The sequence below is a fragment of the Podarcis liolepis genome (assembly GCF_965112155.1).
Source record: "Podarcis liolepis genome assembly, chromosome: Z".
NCBI classification, from domain to species: domain Eukaryota; kingdom Metazoa; phylum Chordata; class Lepidosauria; order Squamata; family Lacertidae; genus Podarcis; species Podarcis liolepis.
In genome coordinates, this window is record NC_139570.1 from 10,887,842 (window position 1) to 10,901,777 (window position 13,936).

The following is a 13,936-nucleotide window of genomic DNA, read 5'->3' on the forward strand; positions in this document are numbered from 1 at the left end:
GATACACCAACGGGGGCAAGGTGCGTGCCATGGAAGCGGCTCCTCGCGAATCCCCATCTCCCCTCTCCTTTTCTGAAATCCCATATTGCTGATTTAGGAATTGCTGTATCTTTAAGAACTTGTTTTGCATTTATGTGATCGATAATGAACAACGGATTTAAGAGCTTGAGTTTGCTCTTCCCTTCCCCTCCCCCCGTTCTTTTCCCATGACTTTTCAGAGAGTCTCTTAAAACTGGTGGGGTTGGGGGGGGGTTAAGCTGCCCTGAGAACCTTTTGGGTGTATATAAAAATTTTAAGTGAATTGCACGCCTTCTTTGAAACTCTCTGAAGAAGTCTAATATGCAACCCCAAATCCAACGTGCAGTACTTGCGTATAAACGCCAGGAGGCCTAAGAGACCGAAGAAAAAAAGCAAGTGACCCAGAATTTCTAAAATGTAATCAAAGCCAAAAGCCAACAGCAAAATCATAATAATGAAAGCAATACATTTCAGGAGAAAGCTAGCAAGAAGAAAAATAAAAAATTGTTTTCAGACCTTTCTGAAAGGGCTGCAATGTTGATTCTGTTGATAATGAACTCCAAAGCTGTGGGGCTACCATGGAGATGGCTTTAAGAGAGGATTGGATAAATTTATGGAGGACAAAGCTACTCGCCATCATAGCTATGCTCTGGTGCCTCCACAGTCAGAGGTAGCAATGCTTCCAAATATAAGTTTCTGGAAATGACAGGGAGAGTGCTGTTGTGTTTGTGTTTATAGGTTTCCCATATGCATCTGGGCAGCCACTGTGAGCAAAAGGACGCTCGATTTGATGGCCCATTGGCCTGCTCCAGCAGGTTTGACTTATTTCTTAGGCTGCCTTGTGCCTGGCAATTCAACTTCACCTGGTGGTTGGTCTCAGAGAATGGGCAGCTGGGTCTGGGAACTGACAGCCCTTCGATTAACTGTGACAAAAACCTTTTTAAGGCTTTAAAGCCCATAAGGATAGGGAGAGTCGTGTCATCATCCCAGCCCCCATTCCATAATATTAAAACCCAGGGCCATCCAATGAAGCTGAATGCTGGAAGATTCAAAGCAAACAAAAGAAAACACTCTTCTACTATGGAATTCACTCCCAGGAGATGCATTGATGGCCACCAGCTTGAATAGCTTTAAGAAGTGGTTGGTCAAATTCACTGAGGCTAATGCTTTCAAGGGCTATTAGCCACTGGTATGGCTAATGTGTCAGAGGCAGTATGTCTCTGAATATCAGTTGCTGCGGTTCACATGTTGAGAGAGTGGTGTTTTACTCAGGTTCCCATAGGCATCTGGTTGGCCACTGTGAGAACAGGATGCTGAAGTATCCAAACTTTCTTTAATGGCAGCCCTACGTAGAGTGCATTTCAGCAGCCCAGTCTGAATGTGACAAAGGCACAATACATGAGGCCTGGACAAGTTTTATTTATTTATGTAATTTATATCCTACAACAGAGGTTTTCAACCTTTTTGAGTCCACAGCTCCCTTGACCAAGTACATTCTTTCTGCGTTTCTCCTGTGGGGCTCAGAAGCCCAGTTATGTCACCCCTTGCCTGCAGAGCTGGCAGCCTCTCACCCTTTCTCAAACACCCTCCCTTGTAGAGTGTTCCCTCAGCCTCTTCCTCTCCTCTCCTCTGGCCAGCCCCAGAGGCACCATTCACCTGTGGTGCTTGTAGTCAGGGCTGCTGCAACAAACAGCTGTACAAACCTTTGGGAGGCAGAGACGTGATAGGGCATTAGAGGAGGAAGGGAAGGAAAGAGGGACAGAAGCCATTGTTGCCTGTTGCACTCCTGACCACCATTCAACTCACTCCATGGTGCCACGGCACACTGGTTGAAAACCACTGCCCTACACTATCATTGTAGGTTTATTCTAAGGCAGTTAGTAGAGTATTACAGGAAAGGAAAATAAATATTTTAAAAGTAGTTAACAATAACAGATGGGACGCAGGTGGCGCTGTGGTCTAAACCACTGAGCCTCTTGGGCTTGCTGATCAGAAGGTTGGTGGTTCGAATCCCCTCGACGGGGTGAGCTCCTGTTGCTCGGTCCCAGCTCCTGCCAACTTAGCAGTTCAAAAGCACGCCAGTGCAAGTAGATAAATAGGTACCACTCTGTCAGGAAGGTAAACGGCGTTTCTGTGCGCTGTTCTGGTTTCGGTGTTCCGTTGCACCAGAAGCGGCTTAGTCATGCTGGCCACATGACCTGGAAAAACTGTGGACGAACGCTCCCTCAGCCTGTAAAGGGAGATGAGCGCCGCAGTCCCAGTCTGCGACTGGACTTAATTGTCAGGGGTCCTTTACCTTTACCTCTTACCTTTAACAATAACAGACAATAATTGCCATTTAAAATGTGTACCTTTCAGATCCCTGTCCCAGTAGATAGGCAGATTGATGCAGAAGAAAAGTATCCAACTGTTGTCTGGGCTCTAAAAAATAAAAGGTTACATATAGGCCACCCTGAACTCTGATTGGATGAAGGGAGATATAGCAATGTTTTAATTAGTAAAGGCGAGGATTTTTTAAAAAAGGAAAATAAAGAAGAATGGTAAATGAGGACTTGTAAAAAAAGCAAATTAAAATAATAATAATTGTAAGAAAAAGGCTCAGTAGGATGATTTTTTATTAAATTTAATAAAAATTAAATTAAATTAACAAATAAAGCATGAACAAATATGTTCAAGCTGAAACTAGTTGACTTTCTTTGTTTATGAATATGTTCTTTTTGGGGTGGGTATATTAAGTGAAACGAGCCTCACTCACACCTGCAGTTTGCAGCAGTGCTGTTCAGACATAGGCTTTCTTACTGCATCCATTGAACCCCACAGTGTTGTCCCCTGAATTGCCCACGACATACAGATAATCATACCTTCAGCTAAGAATGACAAGGACAGTCTGTCATGTGTATATCTGAGCCTCGGTGCTAGGCTGGGAAGCAGGGCTGAGCAATCTGCTTTTCATCTCAAAAAAGGAATAGGTCTGCCCGCATCGGTTGAATTTTTCAATATTTCACATTTTTTGTCAACTTTGCTTTAAGTCTTCTCACGTTATCTGTCTCCCACTGCCTCTTGTTTACACATTGTCCACCTTATTACTTATGTGCCCAGGAGAAGAGAATTGCTCGGAACACCTATCAGTGGTACCTGCTGGAGAGAGACAAGCGTGTGTCTGGAGTAAATCAGTACTATAACTCCAAGGTTGGTTTGAACAAACTTCCTTGCATGCTGCTGTCTAGTTGCAAAGTCACAACACTATTTTTTGGTGGGGGTGGGGAGCTAAATGCCACAACAGTTTACATTTGTTTTGGCCCCTAAATGATTTATGTACCTCTGCACAATGTTATTTTTATCCTTAATCTGTGTTCAATACTATAATGCGAATGGCATGTTCTGCTCATAGCAGAGCCCTTTTCAGACGTGTTTCTCCACATTATGTTAATGATGTGAACAAAGAAACAGGGATGACCATGCATGCCCTGTCCCCTCTTGTGCATTCCTGATCATCTTCCACAAGTTGGAGAACAGCTGTCATTACTTGTGTAGATTCCCCATGGGTAGTTATGCGGCATCTTTAAAGACTAAATAACTTTCCAAACTACAACGCCCATCATGCTTGGCCATTTGTCGTATTTGCTAGGACTGATGGGAGTTGCAGTTCAACAACATCTCAAGGGCCAAAGATTCCCCACTCCTGCCCTAAGGAGTCTTCTTTCCTAGTCCTGTGGTGGCAGAGCACTTCTGTCAGTGGCAGCCTGATGTAGCAAAGGAAAGTGCAAACCTGCCTGCGCTTGCTAGTATGAAAAGTTGAGCAACTTGCTATGTGTTTGCACAATTAGTATTTTTCTGTTTGTGGGATTAAGGAGGACACCACCTTGAAAAGAGATTTGTTAAACCTGATTATATAGTGTAATTTGATAGCAGCAGCGTTGTGCACAGCAGACACATTTAACTCATTTGCTTCACTTTTTATTTTCCAGGGTTTGGAGAACATTAAGTAAAACCACGGTGCAATGAAAGCAACTTAATAAACATGTATTTGACAAAGTGTGGAGCATATTGATCATAATCTCACGAGGAGAGAGGACAATAAGCTTCTAATACTGTACCAATAAAATTGCAATAAAGAAATAAAATACAGATTGAAATAATGCAAATGTGAGAATGTTGACAAGACAGACAGAATACTGTATTGGGTTTGTTTTTCATGCTGACCTTCATGAAAGGTACATTTGATACATTACTCTTAACACATGGTTGCTGTTGTTGGCTTGAGTGATGGCACTTGTAGTCGAAAACATGTGGAAGGCATCATGTTGACTTATCCCTATTTTAATGGGTGCCAGATTGTTCTTCTTTGCTCTTTGATTACTACATGAAACCAGTGGGAAACATCAGCTGCAGAGTTGGGTATACTAATGACAACAGTTCGTTCTCATTTTCACCATCTAAGCCAGGTGCATCATTGGCCATGTTTGCTAGGACCAATGGGAGTCACAGTTTAGCAACAATAGGAAGGCCAAAGGTTTCTTATCCCTGGTCTAAACCTAAGGAGGTGATGGTTATCCTGAATCAGTGTTTTGAAATTCCGTTTTGGCATGATGAAACTAGCTAAAACTTAATCCTGATAAGATGAAAGTACTATGTTTAGGGCTTATGACTTTACTACTCCTGAAGGAACAAATATGCAGGCATGGTGCTCCTGGACACAGCTTTATATTTGGATCCTCAGGTAGTATCTACCATTTCACAAGCTGTGGGTGTTTCTAGAACAGGCCTATTTTGGCCCTTTAGGTTTCTATGCAGCCAAAGTGACTTTCCCTAGGCCAGTTCCTCACCCTCCCTGAGTAGTTTTGCCTGGCTGGAATGTTAACTGTAATAATAATGCCTCTCACTTGCCTGGATAGAAAAATGTGTGGTATGGTATGGGAGTATAGAAAACTTTGACTTCTGCATGGCTGAAATGTAGCCTCCTGTTCAAAGGTGAAAGTCATACCCATGGCCTACCCACCACTGGCATGTGCCCCCATTCCAAAGGTTGCTCGTAAAGGAATATGGTCCCCCCACCCCTGATCTAGAGAAAATATATCTGTGACACTGGAATTGAGTGGTCAGAATAGAATGTTTGTGGGTTTTCAAACTTTGAGCATATTGTGCCAATTTTATATCAATTGGCTAGGTTGCCTGTTTGCTTTTAAGCCTAGTTTAAAGAATTAGACATTGACCCTTAAGGCTGTTAATAGCCTGGGACAAAGTTACCAGAACTTGCCACATGAATTTATCTGAGCCTCCAGTTGGTTTCAGGGGCTCTGCTCTCAAACATGCCTTTGTTAGCAGAGCCTTTTTATGGTAGTGTCATCATAAGTCTGGGATACTTTCCCTGGAAGATCCAGCAAGCCTGTTTATAATAATAATAATAATAATAATAATAATAATAATAATAATAATAATAATAATAATAATAATTTATTTATACCCCGCCCATCTGGCTGAGTTTCCCCAGCCACTCTGGGCGACTTCCAATCGAGTGTTAAAAACAATACAGCATTAAATATTAAAAACTTCCCTAAACAGGGCTGCCTTCAGATGTCTCTTAAAGAGAAGATAGCTGCTTATTTCCTTCACATCTGAAGGGAGGGCGTTCCACAGGGCAGGCGCCACTACCGAGAAGGCCCTCTGTCTGGTTCCCTGTAGCCTCACTTCTTGCAATGAGGGAACTGCCAGAAGGCCCTCGGCGCTGGATCTCAGTGTCCGGGCTGAACGGTGGGGGTGGAGACACTCCTTCAGGTATACAGGACCGAGGCTGTTTAGGGCTTTAAAGGTTTCACCCTTTAGGTGAGTTAAGGCTCTTTTGGAGACATCCAGTGTCATGGGAATGAAGTCTGCTTGTACAACAGGACTGCTTTGTTCTCTCTGCAACTCCATCTGTAGCCCCAAAATCTGTTCTGGAGAGCTGAGGGATGCTTTGGAACAGATATTGTGGGGATATGAGGAGCTGTAGGGGGGAAAGAGGAACCAGAAGTCCTGTTGCAAAAGGGAATTTCCTATGTACAAGTGGATGAACATCACTGGATGTTGCCCAGTTTTCATTAAACATGCACTTGGGAGTGTAAACACTTTTATTTTTTTAATCTATCCCATCCCCAGTGTCTTAAAGATTATATTAGAAGGAGCAGAAAAGCTGTACACAAAATGCCAATTGAAACAGCAAGCACAAGTTTAGGAAAGTCTTCACTGCAGTGAGCAGAGCTTTTTATTATTTAATGCATATCCCACACAAAACAATGTGTTTAGATTACTAAAGAATGCAAGTAAATTGCTGTAGGCTGGTTTCTAAATGTATCCCAGTAAAATCGGGAGCAGAGAGAAGATTGCTGCATTAGCAGATAGTGACCTTGTAAATGATTCCACTCCACAGGTAGCTTTGGAATCTGCAATGGTGGAAAGAAAATCAGAGTCATGAAGATACAGGTTAAGTTGAGATACAAGTGGAGCTTGCAACAAAATGTTGTGATGTGAAATGGGCCTGTTTGGGTTGTCAGACCCCTAACCAGGCCCTTTCCACTATATTTCATTTCCCCCCATTTTCACCTGGTTTTCTGTTTCCTCCCCATCCATCAACAATCGGTCAGCATGTCATGGCCATGCTCCTCATTGTGTTAGTGTGCATTAAGAAGCAGGCAAGGCACATCATTCAGACCATTGGGCATTTTTTCAGTGATGCTCCAAAAATTACATCAATACATTGTGCATCTTTTCCAGTCAATGTTAGTTGCTTTTGGCTCCAATGGGGCACAAAGCATGAAATTTGCAAAACTACATCCTGACATCTTTTGAATTTTATTCAGCATTCAGTTTCTGCCCCAACAATAAGGTGTCTTTTTTAAATGAAAGGTACACTCATCAACTTCCATCGTAGCTAATGATTTTACTAGGGCCAGAGACTATCAAACAAGGCAGTCTCATGTAAACCAGTAACCCCTTCTGTCTCATAATAAAACAAGGAACATTTCTCCTGATCCCATGGTGGGGTATCAAGTATCCAAGCAAAGCATTATACCAGCTGATACGTTATTGCCCTTCCCCAGTCTTGTTCCCTTCAAATGTTTGACTACAAATCTAAAGCCATCCCACAAGCAATGCTGGCTGGGGTTGATGGGGCTTTAGTTACTAGCATCTGGAGGGCAGCAGGTTGGTGAAGGCTGTGTTATTGGGATATATTTAACCCAATGCCATCTGTACTTGTGGCCTGTTCAATTTCAGGGGAGATGCGTAGTTACCTTAAGACTGGGAACTTATTTCACATAACAGAGTGGTAAGTTACTCACTTCTCCAGATCACTTTGGATTTGACGTTGGTCCAGTAGATGTCATGAGACTGGGCGACTGTAGCCCTGATACAATAGGAAAAGGGACATCACAATTACAATGCATATTGAGATTGGGCTCTGCCTACTCCTGCAATCATCATCATCATCATCATCATCATCATCATCATATTATTATTATTATTATTATTATTATTATTATTATTATTATTAAAAACCCCTCCAGTTTGTAATTACTTTGATGCAATTCCTAAAGTTCATTATACGAGGGTTAAAGATTTCCCCTGATATACTTCCCATAGACTGAGACAAATGAAACTCGGCATAGTTATTAGTCCTTCTCCACATAGATACCAGCAAGAGTCAAAACACTTTCCTCATCACTCTATGCAGTTGTGGAGCCTCGTGAGTAGAAGTCAGCAGGTTGTGTCAGAAGCCACGACTTGACCTCAGAAATCAGTATTTCATCATCTGGAAAAAGCTTGCCCTTCAAAAATAACTTAATGGTTGGAAAGAGGTGGAAGTCTGATGGTGCAAGGTCGGGAGAATAAGGGGGGTGAGGAAGGATTTCATAGCCTCAGGACCATGCTTCCGTCTGAGCAACATGTGAGTTGTGAACCGGGGCATTATCCTGCAGGAGGCAGACGCTTCTGGTCAGCATACCACGCCTCTTGGTTTTGATGGCCTTCCACAATTTCTGCAGCAGCGAAGCATAATATGTCCCGGTAACTGTGGTAGCCTTTGCCAGGAAATCCATCATCACTATTCCACGCTGGTCCCAAAAGACCATGAGCATGACCTTGCCTGCTGATGGTTGGAGGTGGTGAGGAGGTATGTTTCCATTGTTTGGACTGGGATTTAGTCTCTGGGTCATAATGATGGACCCATGTTTCATCCTGAGTAATTAATAATTAGTCTGGCAAAGAAGCCATCATGGTTTTTGTGGCACATGGCCAAACAAGCCCATGAGCATGTGACTTGTTTCTGCTTCTGGAAAGGCAGCAGCCGGGGAACCCACCGTGAGGACACCTTTCCCATGAACAAATGGTCATGGGTGATTTTTTTCTACAGAGCCCACACTGATCTTGACATCTGCAGCTAGCTGGCAAATGGTTATGTGATGTTCCTCCAGAATGGCGATCTCCACTTCATCAATGAAGTGGCTTCATCAATGACGGACTATGGTCGCTTAGGAATTGGAGCTGTTCCACCAAAGTCTGACCACACTTGAACTGACGATGCCAGTGCTTGACTACGTCATACGATGGGGCATCTTCCCCATAAGTCCCTTTCATCTCATCAAATGTCTGCCGTGGTGTGTGCGCTTTCAAGTACAGGAACCTGATGACTGCCCTGCATTCAAGTGGTTCCATTATCAGACATTACTCCATGTTAGCACCCGTAACAGAGAAACTCTTAGGAGCTCAAAGCTACAAATTACCACATTACCTAGGGAGAGATGTACATGTGCAATTTCATCCTCCTATGATAACCGGAAGTGGGTCAGAGGAAATCTTTAATGAACGACCCTCATACTCTTAAAATAAACTTGCCTTCTGCCTTCTTGCAGAATAAAATCATAGCATGCAGACAGAGAAAATTATCTCCCATTAATTGCCTGGTAATGTTTGCAGCCATCAAAAGAGGCTTCTGAAGCCATGGGAAGGAGCTTAAATCTAGATCAGGAATGGGGAGCCTTTGCCTTGAACTACAATTCCCATCAGCTCTAGCAAGCAAGCCAGGGATGGCCAGGAACAAGGGTTGTATTTCAGCAATATCTGGAGATTCCTCACAACTGTCTTATGATTTAGGGAAGGCAGTACTTTAGAGAACATGTGAAACTTACACAAATATAACTACTGAAGGGCAGCCAGAGTTGGGTGGAAGCCATGTGTAACTGTCTTGTCCTGTTTTTAAATTGGTATTAGAATGAGTCACTGCGCCTTGTGGATTTCCAGAACACTGCAAAAGGAGACACAACGTCACTTTAAATAAGCTTCCTCAAATTTATCTATTTTAAAGCAGAACCGAGACCCCATCACACTTTTTATAGAGCCAGTCCAGAAATATTGGGAGATAAATTTATTTAGTTCACCATCCATTAGTAAACAAAATTCATTTCCCCACATTGCCCAGGTTCCTGCTCTGATTTTTAGTATTGCAACTTTTTTTTTTAAGTAGCCACTTAGTATTCATCCTTTACAGAGATTCGTTTGCCTTTAAAAGCTAACCAGGCACGTTCAAATTCAAATGTTGAATTTTACAATCTGAGTTAAATTGATGGCATTATCTTGAAGGTTATGATTCCTGACACATTTTATAAACCAAGAGTGGGGGGCCATCCCCCCTCTAGCTGTGGCTGAACTACAACTCCCATTATCCCATTATCTGGAGGGCTAAAGTTCCTCCAAACCTATTTTGGACATTTGGAACCAGCCATTTTAGGATTTTTGGTCACTTCTGCTGTCCAGATATCAGAAGTGTTGAACTTCCCACTTATTTTAATAAAATACATGTGAGCCTTCCTTTCTGACTTGCTCTCATGAACATATTGCCATTTCTTCACAGACAGGCTGTTTAGGGCAGGGATGATTAATCTGCGGCCATCCAGACATTGTCAGACCCCAGCTCCCACTAGCCCAAGCCAGCATGTCTAATGATCAAGGATGATGGGAGCTAGAGCTTCAACAGCATTCAGAGGACCGCAGATTAGCCACCCCTGATCTAGGATGTGGCCAAATTCTCTAATGCAGCTGATGGGAAGTGTAGCCCAAAACATCTGGAAGACACCAGAGTGAGGAAGTCTAAACTAACCTCATCCCCACATCCCAGAGATGGGGATATTTAAGTTGTCCAGAATTTGGGCTACAAATCCTATCATCTTCTCTGACTACTGGCCATGCTGTCTGGAGCTGATTGGAGTCCAGCAACCATCTGGAGGGCCACACACTCCTTAACCACTGGCTCATCAAACTGTAAGTGCAGGAAAAATGAATAACTAGCTGGATCAACTATGAGTTGTATCGTTCAATCTGTGACCCTTCTCTGGTTCGGGGTGGGAATGGGGACTGTTTCTGGCAATGATTTTGCTACAGCAGACACTAAAGAATGACCGTTTGTCTCTTACCTGTAATAATTTAGTATTATTGGGAGGAGTTTGCCAAAAACCTAGTGCAGCTGTGGAACCAAATGCACGAGCTTCCAACAATAACCCTCTGTATGCAGAACCAAGGATCTGAACTGGAGAAAGATGACAGGCATCAAGTAACAAATAAGCCTGGTTTGGTTAAATCGCTTGTTTTCCGCAGCTGGATCTATAATGGTGTTTATAACCTGTCCAGGAACAGGCTATATATTATGTTTGGAGAGCCTTTGGTGGTCCAGATGTAGCTGAACTACAGCTCAAAGCCATTGGCTATGCTTGCTGAGACTGATTGCAATTTTAGTTCAACAGTATCTGGAGGACCAAAGATTCCCCATTCCTTATATATTCTCTGGCTGTTCTTGACCAACTACATTCTTTCTTCGCCCCCCCCCCCCGTGGGGCTCAGAAGCCCAGTTATGTCACCCCTTGCCTGCAGAGTTGGCAGCTCCTCACCCCTTTTGAAACACCCTCCCTTGTGGAGGGTTCCCTCAGCCTCCTCTCCTTGGCATAGGCGCCGACTCCATGGGGCCTGAAGGGGCCCGAGCCCCCTCAAAAATTCGTTTGGGGGGGCTCTGCCCCCCCAATAATCTCAGGCGCCCCTCCAGCAGAGCACCGCCGCCGGGCGACTCCGGCCCTCTGGTTCAGGTTGCCATGTGGCTGCGTGCGCGTGTTTCGTCTGTGTTTAGGGGTCTCCCCTTCGGGTTCGTCCGCCGGCGCGCGAGGGCTGCCGCGTCTGGCTCAAACTCTCCACCAGCAAATCGCCCTCTCTGGTAAACAGGATCCCATTGGCTGTGGCGCGTCTTTCGGGGTGGGTGCAAGGCGTTTGCCGCGGGCGGATTGGCGGCGACCCTTTCCCTTTAAATCAAGTAATCGCAGCCCGGCAGCGGTTTGCATCTCGGCCCAGCCTTTTCGCGCGTTGCAAACCGGATAAGCCAAGTCGTGGGCAGTGGGGGACAATTTACAAGGCATTTGTGTGGTTTCTCTTTAAATCGCCCTATCTGCGCTTGAAACCAACCGAAGAGGTGTTTCTGTTTCTTTTTCTTCTTTTTTTTTTTTGCAAGAAGAGAACAGCTGGGTATCTGGTTCCATAAGGTGATGGTGAATATCGGTTCCCCTTTTACAGATGAGGGGAAACATGAGTTTTCTTAAAGTCGACAGAAAGTTAGGTGCATCCTGTTCCTATTTAAACCAGCAGATGATTTTTTGGGTGGGTTGCGTAGGTGTTTTGACCCCCGCCTCCTCCCCACCTGCTCCCTCACCAGCCAGCCAGCCGCGCACCCTAGCTGGAGAGCCCCGGCCGTCCCCCGGCCGTCCCCGTCGCGCAATCGGCTGGATCTCCCTTCAGCAGGCCGTGCTCACAACTCGGCCCAGGGACCCCCCAGCAGCGGATCTCCGGCCCAGCTGAAGAATCCGGCAACAAGCCCCCTCCTCCCCAATCGCTCCGGCTCCGCCGAAATACACTCCAAAACCCCCCAGATAGGCCACCGGCCGCCAAGTCTCGTGGCGCCCTGAGCGAGGGTCTCTCCCCAACACCGCCACCTCGAACTGCGTTCTCCCAGCTACCCGAGCGAACCAGCGGCAGCTTCCCCGGCGCTCTTCCCGACTCTGCCTCCGAAGAAGAAGAAGAAACAGCCCCCGCCGAGGTACATCCCAAAAGTTGGACGACGACGCGTCCCGGTATGGGCCCCCCCAATATTCTTTATAAGTCGGCGCCCCTGCTCCTTGGGAGTCTTGGGGAGCTGCAGCTGCCGCCAATGGTCTCTAAGCTGCTCCCCCACCCCCAAGAGAGGTGCCTCCTCACACTGCTCCACCAAGGCCTGGGAAGCAGCCGCTGGCCAGCCCTAGAGGCACCATAGCATGGGGAGCTTGTAAGCGGCACCTCTGATTATCCTTAAGTGCCATGGCAGGCTGGTTGAAAACCACTGGCCTACACCATCCCTGCTGAAACCCTAACCTTTTCCTTCTCTGCCCACTGACACACACATTTGGAAGAGAGCCCCCATTCCCTGTCTTTCACCAGCGTCACCCAATTGAAGGGTTGATGCCTGGCCATCACCAGCCTTTGTTGTTCTTAATGACTTATACCCAAAGTGATACCCAGAAAAGTGACTTATACCCAGTGATACCCAGATAGTCCAGAAAAACAAAGTTAGGCTGCAATGTCCCACTGTTAAATGAAACTGTCTATGAGCCCATCTTAATTCTCAAATAACTGATTAAACTCCAGCACTGAGGAATCTAGAGGAGGTCAGGGTGCCCACAAACAGGGTAGGGTGGGTGGATGAGGGTACCCATATACCCAAAACAAACTAGAGACATATGCAGCAACATTATCAAAAGCCTTTTCTGGAAAGAGACTACCTAAGTGCAAACTGCAACTCTATCTGGTATTCAATTAAGTTTTACTCCAATTACACCTATGGAACTTAACGGACAAAACTTAGTCACTTTGATTAATTTCAGTAGGTTTACTCTGAGTAAAACTTAGTTGCATACTACCATTATGATGAAGTACAGAGAAGGTTGCAAAGGGTTTTGCATTTGTGCCTACCTATATCTTAGGAGGAAAAACTTGATAAATATGTTAGCTGGGGTTAGTAATTACATTATATAACATTTTTCTTTTGTGTTTTTTAAAAAAAAAATATTGTGAGTTAATTAATGAGAATATATAGATTTCTTCTCCCCTCATTTTTAATAAATTATTGAATAAAACAAAGGTATTATTACAGACATCTATCTATCATCAACCAAAGTTTTTAAAATCCAGTTTAGAAACTTACCATTAACAGGCTGCCCGTTTAGGAAATAGGGTGTACTAACTAGGAATTCATAGGGTGCTGGAGTCTGCTGAGGCTGGGTCCCTGTGTGAATAGGTAACATATTCTCACAGGCTGATGCAGGAGCACCAGTTGGAAAGGCATGAGATGGACAGAGCGTGATCCAAGGGGCCATCAAGCTGAAGAGAAGGAAGAGGTTCCAATAAGCCATGTCTGCAAGAGAAGTAGCTGCTAGTTCTCTCTCTCTCACTCTCTCCTGCTCCTTGGAAGCAAGAATGAATTCTCAGAGGCTTGAAGAATCTTCAAAATGATGAAAGCATGAGCTTTGCTGAGTCACTGACCCATAACAGATTCACTTTCTACTCATTTCGGATGCAATTATAACCCCCTTCTCTTGTTCACATGACTTCCAAATTGAGAATTGCATATTGTTTCTTAAGGTTTCCATGTGGACACGAGCTAAGGAAATGGATTATGGAACTTGCACGGTGAGGACTTTACAGTGCTTTTGCCTGCTTCAAAGGGGCATTAGTTTTCTCCACTGTCCACTTCTATATTAAAACACACACACACACACACACACACACACACACAAGTATTGTGTGAACTGCATCTGTTGGGAAACTGCAATCGGTTGCTGCTTCCTAGTGTGTGTACACACTACACTGACGTGTCATA

General features: G+C 44.6%; 1 protein-coding gene across 1 annotated transcript; it reads right to left on the reverse strand.

Moving 5' to 3' along the window:
• Window positions 1–6,224: 6,224 nt before the first annotated feature.
• LOC310698856 (putative defense protein 3) lies at window positions 6,225–13,618 on the reverse strand. The gene is made up of 5 exons (XM_083486626.1): window positions 13,262–13,618; window positions 10,461–10,573; window positions 9,180–9,295; window positions 7,335–7,399; window positions 6,225–6,437 (listed from the first exon to the last, which is right to left on the reverse strand). The coding sequence occupies exons 1-5, from the start codon at window positions 13,467–13,469 to the stop codon at window positions 6,340–6,342; spliced, it is 600 nt and encodes a 199-aa protein (XP_083342752.1). The 5' UTR covers window positions 13,470–13,618; the 3' UTR covers window positions 6,225–6,339.
• Between the last annotated feature and the right edge of the window lie 318 nt (window positions 13,619–13,936).